The 21253-nt window shown below is 35.8% G+C and overlaps 1 protein-coding gene across 1 annotated transcript in view; it reads left to right on the top strand.

Annotated features, from left to right (window-relative positions):
• The window catches only part of MYO16 (myosin XVI), an 884880-nt gene that overhangs the window by 426206 nt on the left and 437421 nt on the right, over positions 1-21253 (top strand). Inside the window, exons 10-11 of the mRNA XM_072621988.1 lie at positions 10092-10167; positions 17537-17690. Of these exons, the coding sequence (XP_072478089.1) occupies positions 10092-10167; positions 17537-17690 (230 nt within the window). The remainder of the gene's footprint in view (positions 1-10091; positions 10168-17536; positions 17691-21253) is intronic.

Here is a 21253-nt window from a genome sequence, read left to right as displayed (position 1 = left end):
TAAATAAACAGAAATTTGTCTCAAGTCTGGAATATGTATATTTCCATTAGTATTCACAGCATCAAAATAAATGTCATACTAGAAGAAGATAAAATAATTTTAGAAGAATATATAATTTAACCTTCATTTCTATATTGGGCAGTATTACATAACCAGTGATATTCTGGTAAATGTTGAATAACAAGCTTTCAAAAATACATGCATGGCAAATTTTTAAGTTTAATCTACTGTATTAACATTTTCTTCATGAAATCTAGACAATAAAAATACAATAAATCAGTCTCTGATTTGCAGTGTTTGCTGATATCCTAAATATAACTTACCATGAAACTTATCAATCAGCTCTCTTGAGCCCTTTAAAGCTGGCTGCAGCACAATTTGCATAGAGTCCAAAGAACCTGACATTCACAGTGGCCGTTTTTATACTTTCTAATTCATTTCTGCCTCTGTATATAATAATGAAACTATCAGTTGATTTTCAGCTTTTCTATACTTTTTTTAAAGTTTACTTGAAGTCAACAAAAAACCCTTATTTTTGCATTCAGTTACAACTTTGAAATTTGATCAATCAAAAAGCATTTATTAAGCTTTTATTATGGAACAGGCATTGTACTGAACGCTGGAAATACAAAAATAAAGCAAAAATAGTTCTCACCTTCAAGGAGCTTACATTTTGATGGAGAATGGAGGGTGAAACAACATGTTCACATAAGGTAATATCTGAGGGGAAATACCCTTAGCTGAAGGGGGCAGAAAAGAGAAAATCTGCAGAAAATTGCAAAAGAATTATATAATATAGAGCAAGGAAACTGAAATTGGTTGGTGAATTAATATATATATAATTATATTAAAATATAAATATACATAAAATATATTTCAGTTTAATTTATTTCCTTCCTAATTGAGCCTGTGAATATTATCTAATGGATTTTAAAATAATCATCATTATTAGAAGGGGTCCATATGTTTCAATATACTTCCAAAGAGGTTCAGAGAACAAATAAAAGTTAAGAAATCTTACCTGTTGTTGTTCAGTTGTGTCTGACTGTTCCTGACCCCATTTGGGATTTTCTTGGCAGAGATACTGGAATGGTTTGACATTTTCTTCTCCAGCTTTTCTTACAGATGAAGAAACTGAGGCGAGAGGGATTAAAGTGACTTTGCCATGGTTACTCAGCTAGTAATTGTCTGAGGCCAGATTTGAACTCATGAAAATGAGTCTTCCTGACTCCAGACCTGAAACTCTATCCATTGCACTACCTAGCCATCCTATTTGTACTCTTTCTAGTATTGCCTTAAATTTATTGTGAGAATAGAAAATATATATATATATGTATAAGTATGTATAACATATGTATATGTACATGCATACAAGATTGTCCTATTTGGTAGAAAATGGCAGATCTTTATTTTTTCTCTTCTGCCAAAGCCCTAGAGAAGACATCGTCACCTCCATTAAGAGGAGGGCTTTTCTAAGGACTGTTTTTTGGAAGAATAGGGGGAAGAATTCCTTTTTTTTATAAGTAAATTATTCTTTTTCCTCAAGTAGTATTCTCTGTTTCACTTTAAGTAAAGATGACCCACAACTAAAGAGACTCTATCTCAAACTGTCTTCACTCCTTAGACTTTAAACACTGCTATGGTTAGCTTTCTTTGTCATTATGCTAAATAAAGAAAATACAGTTTCTTCTGGAATGGAGTTAATGGTCAGAGACTCCTCAATTTAGTTCAACAACAACAAACCCTTGTGTTATTCTAGATGTCAAGGATGCAAAAACAACTAAGTCTTCACCCTCAAAGCCTTTACATTTTACTAAGTTCATGGGGAAAAAAACAAAGAGAAATGGTATATAAAGATGAAGTGAGGGAGAGCTTTAGCACTTAAGTGGGATGGGAAAGCAGGTGATGAGATTGGATAGTTGTCTTTAGTAGACAGTTATCTAGTAATGATTGGGCCATTTGGGCCATTTCGCTTGGGCCAAAGTACAGAAAACTGTACTTTACTCTCAAATGTTAAGATAAGGAATATTTAACGGTGATGAAATTTGAAGTACTTGGAGGATATAGAGAACAAATGATAAATGGGAAGTCATTTCAAGCATTCTGAAAGTAATTTCATTTGCAACCCACTTTTTGCACATATTGGCAGATGACTTAACGATTATGTAGACAGATAGCGTTATAGCTGAGAAAAACTTTAAGGATCACCTCATTCAACTCCCTCCAGGTTTTTAAATGAGGAAATAGCTTTAGAGTGGAAATAATGCTCAATGTCACCCAAGACATTCATAGCAGAGCCCATAACTTCTGACACCAAATGTAATGTTTATTCCAGTAGACCACACCAACTCAGATATTAGCAATACCTAGATTTATATATACATATTCCCTATATTATGAGGCAAAGTATTGATAAATTGAGAGTCAGGAAATATGGATTGTAGCCCCACCTCTGCCACTAACTAAATTTTTATATAACCATAGTAAAGGCATTTATACACTCTAGTATATAAGTACTACAGCCATAAAATCAGGATAATGCCTTATTTCCACTATGCTGGATGGTTATATGTATCCAGTCAAGTGTTGTATGTAAATACTATGAAAATATGAAACACAATTAATTAGCAACTTTATGATTTGAAGCACAAACCAAGTCTTTATAAATTATTTGAACAGTTAAACAAATATAACTTTGGAATGGTATAAGTCTTCAGGGAAAATATGATTTTCAGGATTTATATGGTTGCATTATTTTAGCTCTTCTAAAATGAAAATTACACGGATTTATTCTGCAGATGTTTGTACCTATTTTATCTTCTTTCTTTATCATAGAACAATTCTCCATATATCAAATATAATTATGTTGCATGATTTTGCTTATCTATAATGAAATCTTTATAAGAATGCCTTTTCTTTTCCTAAGGCATTGTTTCCTGTTACCTTCTTGTATTCTTTTCATATAATCTTTTGTCATTTTGAAACATAATAACAGAACATTCTATATTCTGTCTCCTCCAGAGACCAGGATAACGTTTATTTCTGTTTTTACTCATATCTGATTTTTTTGTTTATTTTGCAATTTAGTGACTTTTACTATCACCATAGTCAGCAGAACAGAAAATACATTTTCCCTAAGTTGAAATGTAGATCACGATTCCTTTTTAGTCTGTCTGCACTAATTTTATAGCTTCTTGGACGAAGCGGCTGTTTTACCATAAAATGATAGGAAGTCATCCACCACTCTCTTTGAATTTTATTTACAAATAAACACTCCATGAAGAAGCAACCAGTTCAGTCAGTATTGTGGAAGAGTCCAGTGGTGACATTGGCAAAATCAATTAATTCAATTCAACCAAAATTTATGGAGTCAGCAAGATCTGAATTCTGGTCTTAGACATTTCCAAACTGTGTGACCCTGTGAAAGTCACTTCATCTCTGTTTTCCTCAGGAGTTTCCTCATCTGTAAAATGAGAATAATAGCCCCTGTCTTCCAGGGTTGTTGTGATTTTCAAAAGAGAAAATAATTTCTAAGCTCTTTGCAAAACTTAAAACATTATATAAATACTAGCAGCTCCTCAGATCTCCTAGTATCATGAAGTAGGTACTATGTGCATGGACACTAAGTGATATGAATTTCCTTCTCTCTTCCCTTTGAAGCCTAGCTTCTAAATCTCCTCCTTTGATTACTTGTAAAAGCAAATAACCAGTTTGGAAAGAAAAAAATAATTCTCTGACCCCAAACAAAACAAAAGAGAAAACTATAATGGCATGCATTAGTATAAAAAGAATAGGCTAGATTGCTTTGAGGTTTTAAATATCAGAGAGGAACGGTAGTAATACTCATCACCATTTTCATATTTCTACCCTCACTGATAAGCTTTTTCATACATATTGTAGAATTATAACAGAGGAAATCCCTGGTCCATCTGTATCTGAATTATACAAACATCTCAACCTGAGGAATAGCTACCTTTTTGTCTCTGCAGCCTTACTGCTAGGTAGTAATTCTGGGATAGGGTGTTCAGGGAGGCCTAGCAGCTCTGATGAGATGGCTTGCCAAGATGCTTTCATGGCTGCTCATCTACCTTTCGGGTCCACCTGTCACCCATCTCTCACCCATGGCTCCCAAGAAGCTGTAAAATGTGCAGTGGCCACATCCCATTAAACTGTCTTGGAAGATGGGCTAAACCAAGTTGATGGTAACTGACAGTACTCAGATCTGTTGATGAGCTGGGGAAATCTCTACCCCAAGCATGTGAAGACTTCCCCAGGAAAATGAGCAGATGAGAACAATTTGTTCCAATAACCACGAAGGCAACTACAGCAGGAGCTGTGGAGCACTTAGAGCATGGTCAGGCATTGAAGATGCCACACTGCACGCTGGGCTATCACTAATCATCCTGACTTTTTTTCTTGCCACTGGACTTCAGTGACTCTGGAAAAGACAGTAAGGCTGATAACCTTGTGCAACTCTGCCTCATTTGAATCCAATATCATTGGTCTTTTTGAAACTGAAAACAGAACACCAGCAACATTAATGGTGAGGTTGATGACTCGATCGGCAATGAGGGGCCAGGTTTTGTAGAGAGACAAATGAAGGAAGCTGAGAAATGAAAATGTTTCTCTCTCCCTTCCCATCTCTAAGACAGTCTATTTCTCCTCTTTGATACTTTCTAGGACTTAGGAGGCTAAAGGAGCTAAAATATGTAAAATCAGTTGGAATCAGTTTCAACCTCTGCTCCTCAGTTCATCCCTACTTTGTTCCTTACCACAAATTAGAAGAGAAAAAGAGGAAGGAGAAAAATAAAGAAAAGGAAAACTGTATCTTGCTGCTACCCTCACTATCCCCTCCAATTCCAACCCTTTTCTTCACCGTATTCTCCAATCAGTCTTCCTACTCTCATTTTTTCACTATACATCCTGCCTTTGACTAGATCTTTACCCCAAAGTCTTCTCTTCATGTCAATTCTTAATTCACAACATCACAAATTTAGAATTAGAAAGATCCTCTGAAATTATCCAGTCCAACTCCATCTTTCAGTTGAAGAAACTGTGACCTAGAGAGAATAACCAACTTGCTCGTGTCTGCACAGTAAATTAGAGTCAGGACATGAGTCCCGGTACCATGATATCAAACCCAGCATGAATCATTATACCTTGCTGCCTATTAAACATCTTTCCCAAGAACACAGAAAATGCAACCATTAACTTGGAAGTAATGTGGTGGATGGGTGCTTACTGTCTAGCAGGTATGTGGTTTGGGATAGGAGAATTTCTATTCTTACTGATGTGACTATGATGTGAGATAGCTCTGGTCCCGGTATGCCTATGTAGAATTCCCTGTGTATTTTTCCTCTAGAAACATTGCTATACATCATGTTTAGTTCTGACATAAGTTTACCTAATCTAACTTCATGAATTCATTCTGTAAAAACAGAGTTCAATTAAATGGCTTTATAAGGGGGTAATTAATTCCATAGGGACAATGTTATATGTGGGCACCTACCATTGCAGAGATACCACAGTCACAGGGTTTCACTGATTGATAGTGATGTTTACTTATGACATATTGATGATACTAAGTGATATTCAGAGCAACATTATATACATTGCCTGTAGTATACTGTGAGTGAACTACCATAATGCAAGTGTTGCTGGAAGGGCTTCAGGAATGGATTATCCTGGGAACCAACTATACCACAGTAGAGACACTTTAAATCCTACATAACTGAATTTCAATTCAACACACTGATTTAATAAAAATTGGGAAAGGCCTGCATTATACTAGAACAATAAAGAGATCCTCTTGAATAATTCTACTTGAAATCCTTATGCTAATGTAGGAATGATGTTGGATCCTTGAAAGTTATGCCAATATAACACAAAATATAGAAGGACTTTATTCTAATTTGGGAAGGCAACACAAAGAAGGGAACTGAAAAGGAGTAAAGAGAAGGTACTTATTTCCAGACTAGTTGGAAAAGTAAGGTAGGTCATATGCTGAGCTGGTCAGAAGTGAGCATGATTGGCATGAGACTTTCTTCAAATGGGGCTACCTGAAGGAGCTTTTAGGAAAGATAGACTGCAGTGAGTATGGTGGTATCTACAGCCTAAGAAGGCTTCTAAGGCCAAGTTGGAAAAATCCAAAGAGTTGGGAACTGAGCAGGTTTTGAGGAATTTTAGGTTTAGGTTTAGGTTTAGTTGGAATATAGAATTTTGAAGGGGACAAGTATGAAATAGAAGTGGATAGAGATTTAGATTCCAAATGTTTATTTCTAGAGCTATGGTGTAGACTCTACTGGACTTTAAATGCCAGCTTTAGGTGCTTGTGCATTAAGTTGATGAAATGGACAACCAATGAAGACTTCAATCAAGAGAGTAATATGGATAGACTGATGGCTTAGAGAGATTATTTTGATTATTGTGGGGAGAATTTATTTTAGTCTATATTAGATTCTCATTATAAATACAACTAGAGGGTAAAGAGATGGTAAATAAATCAAAGAATCATAGATTATTCTCAAAAAGCAATAAAGAAATTAATATAGTGATTTTAATCTTCACCAGAAGGCAACAAGAAACATTTCTTGGGACATAGCTATAAATTAGAGGAAGTCTTAAAGAGTATCTAGCCCAATCCCTTATTTTCACAGAGATGGAAACTGAAATTAAAAAAAAATGTTAAGTTGCTTAGCCAAGTTCACACAATTGGTAAGTAGGAGCATACAGATTAGAACCCAAGTCTTCCTGCCTCTGAATAATTTTGATCATTCTAGCAAATTTTCCACAGAATCCCAAAATTTCCTCAACTCCAAGGACTTCTTTCTCCATCCCAATTTAAACCTCACCCTCTTGGGAATTAATTATGCTCTCAGACTTTAAAATTCTCCTCTCTAACAGCAACCTCTTACACTTCCTCCTTTTCCACTTTCTTATTTCCTTCAGTTCTGTGCTTTTTCTTTACTGCGGATGACAAATCCTATAATATTGTGACACTGGTATGTTATTTCCTTCATAAACTCCATGCTCCAGTCAAATTTCCCAGAATAGATCGTGAAGTCTTTAACCTCCATAAATTTGCTCAAGTTTTCCCCCACGTAAGGAACTCCATTATTCTCCACTTTCATCTGTTGAACTACCACTTCTCTTTTAAAGTAAGTTCAGTTGCCTAGTGTTTCAGAGAACCTTTCCAGATCTGCTTACCCGTGCTCTGGTGTCACACATATGATTCATTTATTACCCTCCCCAACAGAGCTCATACTACTGTCTTAGACAACCTTCTGTTTCATGTATCCATATACCTTGTTTATTGCACTTACAATTGTGTTAATGTCTGACTGCACATTAAACTGTGAGTGCCTTTAGAATAGGGAATACACACACATACATGGATGTTTATATATACATATTCATAGGTATATATTATATATGTGTGTATATATTAACATGAATGTCGGCATATATACATGTATCTGTATACACGCACATATGTGTGCCTTCCTTGTATGTGCGTATATATGTCTATATATACATATATGTGTGTGTACTTATACACACATACATATACATGTCTGACCTAAGAATCTGCATTTCCTAGAATGCTATAATAATGTAGCATAGCATATTTTTTTCAGGTAGTGTGAATCAGAAACACTTTATGTTCTTGCACGTATAATTTAAATGGCATATCATGGATCAGAATAGCATATTTTTGAAATGGATGTATATATATACATATATATATACATACGTATATGTATAATTCTCATTGGATTGTCTTTTTTCAGTTTATATCCTGAAAATTAAGCCAGGGTCTAGGTTTTCCTTATATTAGGCATCAGCACCATGAAGTTCTAATAAAAATTAAACAGTGTTGTATTATTCAAAACCACATGAAGCACATAACAAGGGCTTTGTGCAAATTTATATTTCAACTTAATTAACTTTTATACTAGCCTTTTAAAAATCCCCTTTAGAGAAACAGACTCCATATAAAAGTTTGATATATGTTTATCATGCTGTGAATATTGGTCTCCTGGAACTGGGATTCCTCTGTTTATTATAAAACCCTGCTAATAGTAGAAGTGAATCTAAGTAAAGTTAAAGATCCTGCTAAGTGGATTTTATCCTCTAGATTCAAAAAAAAATGAAGAGAATATGAGTTTGAATTAACTCAGCTACACAGTCTCAAAATAGGAAGTAATTGAAATTAGCACTGAGTTGAATATCTTGGTCTTGGTGATTGCTTCAGTGATTTCCAATCAGAAATGAATTGGAATCAGTGACTTTTTTTATGGAAATGGTAGAACATGAGCACATTTAAACAAACACCTAGTTACTCCATAACCATGGAAAATGTTTATTTTTATAAGCTCAAAACATGACAAGTTTAGAGTGAATCTCAAGAAATCCCATCCAGAAAAACGTTACCTTTAAACCGCAGATTTCAAATTAAGGCAGAGACAGAATAGAAAGTGTTTGGGAGAAAATATGCGTAAGTACCTCAGTGTTTTGTATGGTAAGAAGAAAAGCCAATGAGATTGAAGATTTCACAATGATTGTTCCCTCATACAGTAGTTTCCTTTAATTCCCATACACTTTTATATTCTTCTGTTACTTCTTTGTCAAAGCCCCTGTGTCAATGCCAATTCCAGGAGAGTATTTTTAGGCTTAGTAAGATGTGGTTCTTGCAGTTTAAAAAAATAGAAAAATCTTGATTTTGCTGCCCATACCATGCTGTGTAGCTCCCAAAGTTTCGTGAAAATATTAAAAGAAATCCATTCTTTTTATCCCTTCGCTGTTTCTTCAGCCCATCATTTTTCTACTTCAGACCTTTTAGGAGTTTGCATCAATGCTGCTGGCATGGCTATTCTGCTATCTCTCCACAAAGCCATTTTATTCTTGGCTTTAAGAGTTATTTTTATCTTTCCTTTCCTGTCCATACAATGATTTCCTTTGATGTCTTCCTCTCTGTTTCATTTTTAAACCTTAACGAGGTCTTCAGACTTTCTTCAGTTCAGCACAGATAGACCCAGATTTTTCCCTCATCTCTTTTGCTTGTGAGATTTCTAAAGTCTACTCACTCTGAACCCTTTAAGCTGCTGTACTATTATAAACAGTATTGGCTATATAAAAATCTTAAGGGAATAGAACTTGCCAATGTTACAGTTTTTGAAAACTACTAAAACTTGTTCTATGAAAAGGTAAACAGTTACTGTATTTCTTTTTTCTAAATATTAAGGCCATGTCAAGTTAACTTTACTCATTTGTAATAAGATTCAGATGTAGCTTTTAAGATACGTAAAGTACCCTGCAAATCTCTAAATGCTATAAATGTGAGTTATTGTTTTGGTAGTAGTAGTAGTAGTAGTAGTAGTAGTAGTAGTAGTAGTCCTAATTAACCAAAGGTTGCAAAAAGTTGCTTTACTTTACTGGTAGCTATGAGTCAAACAAATCACAAGGCTTAACTCTTGAGGGAAAAAAACATTCTCTTTTTGTTAAAAACAAACAAAAAAAAATCTGTCATTTTTTTAATGGCCAGTCTAGAGATTTTTGGTCTAGTTTTAAACTGCAGGAAATTGCTTAGTATTCCCCTGCCTACATACCAAGGCAAGAGAGCAGGAGGTTGTGGCCAATGGTTGATGACATGGAGATCCTCAAAAAGAGCATAGAAGAGCAACACCCCCCAAAATCACCTGTTAATTAATTTGCTTTAAATATATATAAGATACAAGAGTAAAAATTCAGACTTGAAGGACATCCTAAAAGGTTTATCTTTGTATAAGCGGATTCTATCACTACAGTTGTCTTGAGAAAGAAATTGAAAGTGTAAGCATCACAGGAATCATATGAATAAAAACATATTTTCAAAAAACACAGAAAGATGTTTGAGGAGAGAGGCTGAGCTTGTGAATGAAAAATATCATTTGGATGCCCAAAATGTCATTGTGAAGAAACATTGGAGGTACTTCCAATTTTTAAATTCTATGACTTTGTATTTCAATAGTGATAGATGGATGATTATTTAGCTAAATTTGCTATTTGAAATGTAACTTTATTTCATAAATCTATTATCTTTCACATTCCAGACAAACCTTGTGAAACTCCTTTTAATGTATCAGGCCAATCCAAATCTTCTTAACTGCAATGAAGAAAAACCTTCAGGTGGGTTCATGAATCTCTTCTGATCATCCAGCTCATTCATTTATTTGGGAAAAGGGATTGCTATTGTTTTACTTATGCTTCTATTTTTTTGAGACTGGAATTGTGATTTTATTGGTACAGGAAATTTCTGCTGAAGAAACCCTCCCTACAATTGGAGATCAGCAACAATTCTTCAGCTTTTAGTTTCCACCAGCACTGAGATTAGATGACCAGTCCAAGGTCATACAACCAATATGTCCCATGTAAAGAGCTTGAATCAGGTTTTCATTACTTGAAGATGGACCAAATATCCGTTACAACAGGACCTTTTGGTCTCATGACTCCTTTGTACTTCTGAAAATAATTAAGAACCATTCAAAGAGCTTTTGTTCATGTGGGTTATAGCTATCTATATTCACTATAATGTAAATTAAAATGTAATTACTATTTTGAAAATAGTTTTGACCTTCTGGATCCCTGAAAGGACATTGAAGATCCTTTGGGGTCCCCAAGACAATGTTTTGAGAATCTCTGAATTATACTGTCCTGCTGACTCTTCCAGATAGAGGAGGGAATGAGCATTTACGTTATGCCATATATGGCAATGTGCTAAGTGCTTTACAAATTTTATTTCATTTTATTCTTACAACAACCCGGCAAGGAAAATGCTATTATTATCTTCATTTTACAGTTGAGGAAACTGAGGCAAACAAATTAAGAGACTTGCCCAGGATCACATAGCTAGTAAAGGTCTGAGAGACAAGCCCAGCATATTAACCATTGTGCCCTGAGCTTACTCTATGTAAAGATAGATCCACATAAATGCCACCAGAACCATTTTGAGCCTGATTCACAAACAAAAATTCACTATTTCAATTTAAAGATTCATTTAAGTAATAGGGCATCAGGGAACAACTACGTTTGTGGACCATGGTTACACACCATTGAAGTTTGCCTCCTGCTTTATGCCAGTGAGACATTATTTTGTAGTGTCACCATCACTGAAATGTTTCATTGACTGTTATGAAATAGACTTTTTTATTCTTACTAAATATTTTAAATTAGATTATTTAAAATATTAAATATTTTAAATTTTGCTGAATTCTTGTTAACTACTACTATGGGATTTAGAAAGTATGATTCATACACAGAGGAAGAAAACATAAGCTAACCTTTTATAAAAAATAAATTCAAATATTTTACAATATGGTGAACTGCCAGATTACATTAACATATCTCCTTTTTTTAAGTGGAGCAACTTTTTGTAACTCTTTTCTATCTCTCTTTTGCCTCCATCTTCATAATTTTTTTCAACAGTCAATGAAGATATGCCTCATTAAATTTTCATTTAAATCATTTTGACACCAAAGTTGGGATAGTTATAGATTATTTATTAGTCTGTACCTCAAAAATTGAAATAAAAATATTAATCAAGTTCAAAATTAAATGATATGTCTTACATAGTTACCAGATTGACATGAAAATCTCATTGACAGTGAGGGAAGTGAATAATTTATCAAGTTTTCTTTGTGCCCTTTTTGTACTTCCATGAAGCTCTAATCTAAGACTTAAAAGCTTAATATGCCTGAGGCATCTTTATTTCCTTCTCTTCTGGGACTTTAACTTTGTAATGGGCTGTTTGCTTCTCCCTTGTTTGTAATTTAGCGGGGATGAAGTTTTATCTTTCTAACCTACTTCAGTTCTTGACAGTGGCTATTGCTTCTCCACTGAACTAAAACTAATTAGTCATGGCTTCTAACTCTGTGATAATTACATGTGCACGAAAGGTTAATTAGTTGGCAGTAAAATCCAACCTCTGGCTCATATCATCACAAACTACAAAAATCTTCACATTAGTCCTTAAAGTTTGGCTAGATTGGTACAATTTGAAGAAAAATAGAATTTTTAAAAATAATTGTTACTAAATTAGGACCCTTTCAGAACAGCAATAAATACCATTTCAAGTGTAGAGCCCCCTCTAAACCCAGGACACCTCACTTTATTCTTCCCAGAGTTGAAAACTAGCATTAAAAAAGGAAGTGTTTCCTTAATAGTGGTGCTTGACTGTATCACAGGAGGTCAAGTAGAAATAAGAATTCTGATGCTTGCCAAGGTTCTACAGATGTTCTTGCTTTCAGATTAAATTGTGCTGATTACACTGAACCCTGGGTGGTCTATTTGCTGAGATCCACAGTCACTCAAAAAAAATTGACCTAGATATCAAGGGAAAAAATGTCATGGATGAAGAAGCTGTGTCGCCAAGATCACTAAGATTAAGACAGGCAATTGGGCAACCCACTGAATTAACCATCATTACATATATCACAGTTCATTGCAAATTAAAATGAACTGCTATCTAGAATTGAATAGAAAGCAGAGAATGATCTGGATCATTTTTGGAATATTACACAGTACTATCGATCGTCTAAATTTACTCCCTATCCCTAAACCTCACTAAACCAATATTTTTCCAGTGATACTATATGCCTGAAAATCATAGAATATCACATTCTTGATGGATCTCTAGCATCAGTGTATCCAGTGTTCCACCTCGATGTCCATGAATGTATTCAGGGATCCTCTTCTTTGCTATGCAGTCCCTTAAATCTATCATCCTACCACTCACAACTGAACTTTTAGAAAAACACTTGTTGTTCCCACTTTCCCATCATGAACATTCATTTTTATTTGGTGTCTCAACCTACATACATTGAAACTGCTCTCTCAAAGGTTACCTAATGCCTCTTGACACTCTATACTGTATTATTTGGTTATCACATCAGCTCCTGTGGATTCATATGTCAACATTTTGCAAACGGTTTTCATATTTATTTAGTGAGCCCTAACATCTTTTTGGACCTCCAGCCTTACATCTTGAACTGTTCTATTGTCATTCGGTCATTTTTCAGTTGTGTTTAACTCTTTTGATACCATTTTGGGGTTTTCTTGGCAAAAAAACTGAAGGGGTTTGACATTTCCTTCTCTAGTTCATTTTGCAAATGAGAAAACTGAGGCAAAAGGGTTAAGTGACTTGCCCAGGGTCACACAGAGTGTAGTGTGTGAAGCTAGATTTGAACTCGGGGAAATGTCTTCCTGTCTCCCGGCCCATCACTCAATCAACTGCACTACCTAGCTGTGCCACTGAGACATACTATAGACATCTTAAATTCAGCATGTAGCAAACTGAATTATTTTTACCTTCAACCCTTCCTTCCTTTCTAACTTTCCTAATACTCTAGAGGACCCCATTGTCCTCTCAGTCACAGGCTCATCACCTAGACATCCTCTTCCATTCCTCACTCTCCCTCTCTCTCAACCAACCATTAATAATCTGCTGCCAAGTTTTGTTGAATCTACCTCCACAACTTCATATATGACCTGTCTTCTCTACTGAGATTGCCACATCCTGGTGTAGGCCTTTATTACCTTACACTTTGCCTGTTTCAATAGACTTCTTATTAAATTCCCTGCCTGAACTATCTCCACATTGTAGTCAATCTTCCACTTAGCTTTCAGAATGTGCTTCTTAAAATAACTGATGATGGTACCTCCCTACTCAGTGAACTCCAGTTACAGTAATAATAAATATTGAAATAGTACTTATTCTATGCCAGCACTGTGCTAAGTGCTTTACGATGACTATCTTATTTGATCCTTACAACAGCCCTGTGAGGTCAATGCCATTATTATCCCCACTTTGCAGAGGAGGAGACTGAGGCAAAAAGAGGTGACATGAATTGCCCAGGGTCATATACCTCCTGAGTGTCTGAGGCCACATTTGTGCTCAAGTCTTCCTTATTCTATACCACTCTACTCTGACACCTAGTTGTCCCTATTATAGCCCCCTCTTACCTCTAGCATCAAATATAAAATCTATTTGGCTTTCAGATCTCTTTATACATTGACTTCTTCCTATTTTTTCAGTCTACTGACACTTAACTGCCTGCTATGTTCTCTACTCTCCAGCGATATGTACTCTTGCAGTTCCTTGAACATAACATTTTATATTCTGACTATATGCCTGGAATACCAAATTCCTTGTCTCCACATCATGGTTCTCATGGTTTCCTTCAAGTCTTAACTAAAATTCTTCTTTATTCTAGTGCCTGTCTTCTGAGATTATTTCTAATGTATTCTTTATAAATCTTATTTATAGGCAATTGCTTGTATGTTGTTTCTCTCGTTGGAGTGTGACCTTCCTGAGAAAATGGACTCTTTTTTGCCTTTTTTTACATGCTCAGCAGTGGATTGTGTTGGTCCTGAAATCAAGACCATTCATTGGAATTCAAATCTGGCCTCAGACACTTTTTAGCTGTGTGACCCTGAGCAAGCCAGTTAACCTTGTTTGCCTCAATTTCCTCCTCTGGAAAATGAGCTGGAGAAGGAGTTGGCAAACCACTCCAGTACCTTCTGCCAAGAAAATCCCAAATGGGGACATGAAGAGCCAGATACAAATGTAAGGACTCAACAGGATACCTAGCACACTAGCTGGATCTTAGGAAGACCTTAGTAATGCTTGTTGACTTGACTTGTCAAATAGGTTTTTCCTTTCTCTGCTTTTATCCTCTTTAACCAAGCTGAAAAGTTTGAGACTATTCACTCCCCCAACCCTTTCTGAATACTGTCCTCCAGGGCTTTTATGTTCTACTTTTTCTGGTTTTCTTCTTTATATCCTTTTTTGTTCCAAGACTGTAATTGATCCCTAGTTCTTCCCTGCATTTTCCCACCTCAGGATTTCCTCCATGCCTGGAAGATACATTCATCTCATCTTTTCATGTTGAAGCTCTTTTCTTACCTCAAAGCTCACCTAAGAGATCACTTTTCTATGCATCTTCCTTGTCTTTTATCTAAAGGGGATGACTCCTACTTTGGATTTTCCAAGAATATTTTGAATCTCTCCTTTGCCTTTATCACATAATAATAGCTCACATTCTAATTAAAGGAGACAACACGAATAGGAGGGCTTCTTTGTAGGGCCTGCTCTGTTAGGCTTTGCATTGCTTGGATAAATCTGGAACAGGAGGAGGCCAAGATGGTTCTTGAAAGGAAGAGAGCCCTACTCTTGGGATGGGGTCCCTTCTGAGTTTCATATTCTTTTATCCCTTATATATGAAGCACAGCTCAAATGTCACCAACTTCTTTCTGATTCCCTCAGATGGTGATTATTCCTCCACTTAGATATCATATAATGTTATCTTTTGGCACTTAAGTGTTTACAATGTGCTATTTTTATTAGAAATATTGCTATAGGCCTTATCCTCTTATGAGACTGTATATTCTATGGTTGTTTATAGGAACTATGTGACATGTAAATTTTGTTTCTTCCCTAAGTACATAAAAGGTGTGTAATGAATTGAATTAGCCATTGCCTCTTCAAAAATCTTAGTAAGTTATCAGGTATTTAGAAAGCTAGAGAAAAGTCCCATGAGTTAAAACTCCATGTGTTTGGCATTCCAGCTTTATTATTGTTGTCAAACAGGCCCTTACCACTTCTCAAACAGGCCTATTCATTGAATGGGCATTACCTCACTCTGAGTAAACCTTGGCTTTAGGGGGCCAAGATCATCCATTGCATCCTGAGCCATCTCCAGTCATCCTGATGAATATCTGGTCACTGGATTCAGATGGTTCTGGAAGAGAAGTGAGCCTGGTGACCTTTCACAGCCCTCCCTCACTCAAAATAAAGTCAATGCAGGTCATGTCATCATTTCTCTGATGGCATGGTCTTCTTTGGCAACAAAGGATGAACACAATCCTGTGAGTAGACACAGCTAGCTAAATGGGGACCCAGCTAGCTGGGTAACTCAACTCCTGCTCTCCTGTCTGCCTCCCCCTCCCCTTCCCTCTCTTCTCCAAAGGAAAGCAAACTTGGATGACCAAAAGATGCCCAGTTGACTTGGGTTTTACTGGCCCCTTCGCTTCCCTTTTTCCCTTCCCTTCCCTTGCCTTCCCTTCCCTTCCTTTCCCTTTCTTTGTCCTGTCCTTTCCCAAACCTTAAACCTACTGCACTCTGAAGCTGGAATGCCAATTGGCCCCTACCTGAGGGCTCTTCTGGACCCTCCTAGCTTAGAGTGGTTATCAAAAGTAACTGTTGCTTTTTCCCTCCCAACCAGAAGTCTTTCTTTTCTTGACCTCATTAAAGGGACCATGCCCTGGCTACTTCTTAAACAGGCCTATTCAATGAATGAGCCTTGCCTCACTCTAAGTGAGTACCTGCAAAGACCTTGGCCTAAAGAACCCAAGGTCTCCCGGTGCATCCTGGGTCATCTCTAGTCATGTGAATGAATATCTGGTCACTGGATCCAGATGGCTCAGGAGGGGAAGTGAGGCTGGTGATCTGAACAGTCCTCCTTCACTCAAAGCAAAGTCAAGTGCAAGTCATATCATCATCCCTCTGATGGCATGGCCTTCTTTGGCAATGGGACGAACACAACAGCAACAATTTGTAATAGTATGGCGGGTGGGATGTGACTGTTACTTCTGTACTCAATCTCTTCATTCTAAAGTGAGAAATAATAAAAACAATGAACTGAAAATCTTCTCTTGGTGGCTGCTAAATCTGCCAGCTAAGTGCACAAATGCACACAACTTAAATTTGCTGATTTGCCTTGGTTGTGCTATTCTTTGCTCTTGAAAACTGAGGATGTCACATTCATTGTATCGCACTTATTATGAATTTTTCTTCTGCACAACCTGTTAGTTCTTTTTTATGTCATGCTAAAAACTGAAGTTGGTTATTATCTACTGTACCTACTATATTTTCCCTGACAAAAATCTGTGCACATGTCAGTGTCTACTATTAATTTCTCATTGTATACAGTTCTATTGACACTTCAAATCTGTTAGTAATTTGCCCAAGTATACATTTCTATTGCTATTTCTGATTGATTAAAAGAAGACAAAAAGGCAGTCATAAAGGAAAACCCTTTTGCTTTAAAAGCCCAGTTGATAGTCTCATCTATACGTTGGGTGCTTTACTACTTGGCTTTTGTACAGGCAACACTGCTACCATTAATTTGAGTCACACAAATCAATATGCAATTTACAAGAGAGGGATAGTTTTGTAAAAATGAAATCACCTCAAATCTTGCAAGTCTCACTTGTAACATTCTAAAATGATTTTCATTTCATTGATTTCTGTTCTGTGAATATAACTTTTATCTCACTTCTTTTCACTGTTAAATGTGTCGTGGGTTGAGAACAAGATAGATTCTTCTTACTGGCAACAATCTTATTTCATAACAATGATGAATTTTTGAGACTTTTTTGTTAATGGGTGTGTTTTTTGTTTTAGAAAATTTAAGCATCTTAAGTTCATCTAAACAATATCGGTTGAGTTTTAGAGAGTATTTTTCTCTCTTTCCCTAATTTCTTTCTGTTTATCTTATAGATATTGCAGCTTCTGAATTTATTAAAGAAATGTTACTGAAAGCAGAAACTGTCTGGGAGGGAAAAATGAAAGAGCCCTTATCTGTTTCTTCCTTATCTCAAGAGGAGCCATATGAAGAGATCATCCATGATCTACCAGCACTTTCCAATAAGCTGTAAGTGGCTTCATTTTTAAAGGATAAAATGAAATAATAGTATCCTTGATACTCAAAAAGATATTCAAAAAGAGCCTGATATACTCTGTTCTCATATAGGATCACAGATTTAGAGATGGAATATTGTGATTAAAGAATAGTAAGGAGGACAATGTCACTGGATGATAAAAGTATGTGGAAGGGGATAAGGTATAAAAATCCTGGGAAAATATGGAGAAGGAGAGATGGAGACAAGTTATGAAGGGTCTTTGAAAGTCAGAGGATTTTACATTTCATTTTGGAAACAATAAAGAGCCATTTGAGTTTATATAAAAATGAGAGGGAGCAGTGACATGGTCATTCCCATATTTTAGGAAGATCAGTTTCACAGCTGAGTTGAGGACAGATTGGGAGACATTTGTGAAAAGGAGACTAACCAGAAGGCTATTGTAATAGTCTATGAATGAGGTGATGAGGGTCTACATGCACCAGGGTGGTTTAGTGGTTGCCATGTAAGAGAAAAAAAAGAACATCTCTCAGTGAATGCCCTCTGAATTTTCAAAGAGTGCAGCCAGTATAGGAGTGATAACTAGCAAAGAAGTAATATGCCTAGCATACCAGTGTCAGAAAAACATTCAGACCAGTCTTCTATAGTCTGACTGGCGGTGAACAACTAGTCTCTCTTAAAATTGTATCAGGTGTCAACTCAGTGGGAGGTCTCTAATTTACTGCACTAGGAATCCGTCCTTAGTTTGGGGCTAATTAACGTTTTTATCACTGACTTGAATGGAGAAATAGATGACATGCTTATTACGCTCACACAAGAAATTTGTCTAAGTGACCAAAACATTGGATAATAGACTCAAGATACAAGAAGAAGTCAATAGACTAGAAAGAAGTGAAGAATGCAATAAAATGAAATATAATATAGATAAGTGTGAAGCAATGGAATCATAGAGAGTTGGATAATAACTTCAGGTGCCTCACATTTTACAGATGATGAAATTGACTTGACCATAGTTATACAGGGAAGAAGTCGCAGTAGTAAATTTGAACTTGAGTCTTCTAACTCCAAAGCTAGTGCTTTTTCCCCTCTACCACTCATTCAAATCACGTACACAAGAGCTATGGTGCTTACAATGGGAGTAAAACAGAAGGGACCAATGAAATAGAATTTTCAATCAAGTTTGTGGGAAAAGGAGGACAACGCTGTACTTGGAATTACACCTATGTTCAGATATCTGGTGACCTTGAGCAAATCACTTAATTTACTAATCCTCAGTTTCCTCATCTTTAAAACAGAGATGATAACACACTTCCCACTTTTGTAAGTTAATTGTGAAAAAATACTTTGTTAACATTACTGTGCTATATCAAGATGTATAATTATTTTCTGTAATTTTACTTATTGGAATTTTATTTCTATCAACATATATGCAGTTCCACTAATAATATATCCTTAATAGCAACAAGACTTGACAACTAATTGTTGGAAATGAATGAAAGAAAAGAACGTAAGTGTAGCAAGAAAAGACAATGGTACCATCAACTAGGGAAACATTATGGAAGCAGTGATCCATTGTGGAAGAAATGTCAAGTTTACTTTTGAACATGTGATACATGAGATGTTCAGACACCTAGGGAGATCTAGCATGATGTTAAAATATGAGACTGGTGTTACAGAGAGAAATTGGTTAGGAAATGATAGGTTTGCATCTTTTCTACACAGTAGTTCCTAGTTGAAGTCATTGGGTAGAGAGAAGAGAAGAAGGCCAAGGAAAAAAACACTAGGGCTTAACTAGATTTAAGAAATGGTAGAAGTATGGGTCAGCAAATAAGTAAATATAGTTAGTAAGAGGTCAGTTGGGCGCCCAATGGGTAGTGGAACAACTAGGTGACTCAGTGGATAGATAGAGCACTGGGCCTGGAGGCAGAATGACGTGAGGCCAAATCCAGGCTCAGACCCTTACTGGTTGTGTGATCCTGGGCAAGTCACTAACTCTAAATGCCTTAATCAACTGGAAGAGGAAATGGCAAACTAACTCAATATGTTTGCTAAGAAAACGTTATGGGCAATATTACTGTGCTACAATCCACAGGGTCACAAAGAGTTGAAAAATGACAGAATGACTGAAAAACAATAAGTATAAGTTGGGGGGTCAGCAAGTAAGCCACAATAGGTACAGTTAGTCTGTAAGAAAAAAAAAAGAGAACTTTGAGAGTCAGAAAAGTCAGTATGTACAAAATCACTTGAATCTGTTTGCTCATTTCTGTAAGTACTGTTCTTGAGCCATTTTCCAGTCATATTCCAATCTTTGTGAACTCATTTGCTTGTTTGGCAAAATTACTGAAGTGGTTTGCCAGATAAGAAAACTGAGGCAGAGTTGAGTGACTTGCCCAGGGTCACATAGCTACTAAGTGCCTGAGGCTAGATTTGAAATGGGGAAAATGAAACTTTCTGATGCCAGGTTCAGATCTTCATCCACTGTAATCCCTAGCTACACACCATCATAATTAAGGGTGTCTTTACCACATTTTTTGGAGTGTTATTATGGTAGTGTCCTAACTAGTCTTTATATCTTATATGTCTCCCTTGCCTATATGCTGCTGTCAGAGATATCTGCATGTTTGGGTACCTCCATTGATATCCACTTTATTAGCATTCAATCTCCATTCCTTTATAATATGCCCCCTATCTACTTTCATGATTTTATTTCCCAGTACCTTTATTTAAAAACCCTTTACTATAGCATATTCTGTTCTTCCTACCCAGAACCCTTTTGTCCTCTTCCCTTTCTGCCCTCCATCCAAAAAAAAAAAATGATCTAGATAAATCATAGATTGACTGTATAAAGTACATGAGATTGTTTTTCAGCCATGTCAGTTGTCTTCAGCTTTCCATGACATTATTTTGGGTTTTCTTGACAAAGATACTTCCAAAATATTTTTTAAAGTAATGAAGTTTAAATATAAAATATTGTGAAATTACTTTTTCAGCTGTGGTACTAAATTTATTTTATTACTTAAAAATATGAAAGTAGAAGTGTTACAACTATCTTTTATGTCTATACTTTACTCACATAAACTCAAAATAATTGCCTCATGATGAGATAGTGTCATTTTTTAACAAAGAGGTACCCTTTGGTTTATTTTCCACATAGGGAAAAATACACATAAAAAAATTCCTCTTTAGGAGGAGCTTACACATAAAGACGTATACATTCTTCTTTCCATGAATAATTTGTATATTAGAGAATAGGTTAAGAGAAGGAGGAGCATGAAAGTAGAAGAAAAAGTATAGAAGACTTAGAGAAGTCTTAGAAATAATAGTTTCAAGATCTTTGACCTTGAAAAATACGTATAATAAAAAGAATGAAAGAACAAAATCCATATTTAAAATACTGACTCAGAAATTCCATTTAGAATTAATATGATTAAAATGAATAAATAAATATGTTTCTTCTGGATTTATGAGTTACCAAAGACATGGAATTTACAAATATAAAGAATTCCTTTTTATCACAAACACTGGTTTTAAAATGAAGATGTACTTTTTTCCCCAAATCAATGCCTCTTCAGTTTTG

The sequence above is a fragment of the Notamacropus eugenii genome, chromosome 6 (genome assembly GCF_028372415.1).
Source record: "Notamacropus eugenii isolate mMacEug1 chromosome 6, mMacEug1.pri_v2, whole genome shotgun sequence".
NCBI classification, from domain to species: Eukaryota; Metazoa; Chordata; class Mammalia; order Diprotodontia; family Macropodidae; genus Notamacropus; species Notamacropus eugenii.
Note: the sequence above shows the minus strand (reverse complement) of the source record. Positions and strands in the feature narration are given on the sequence as shown.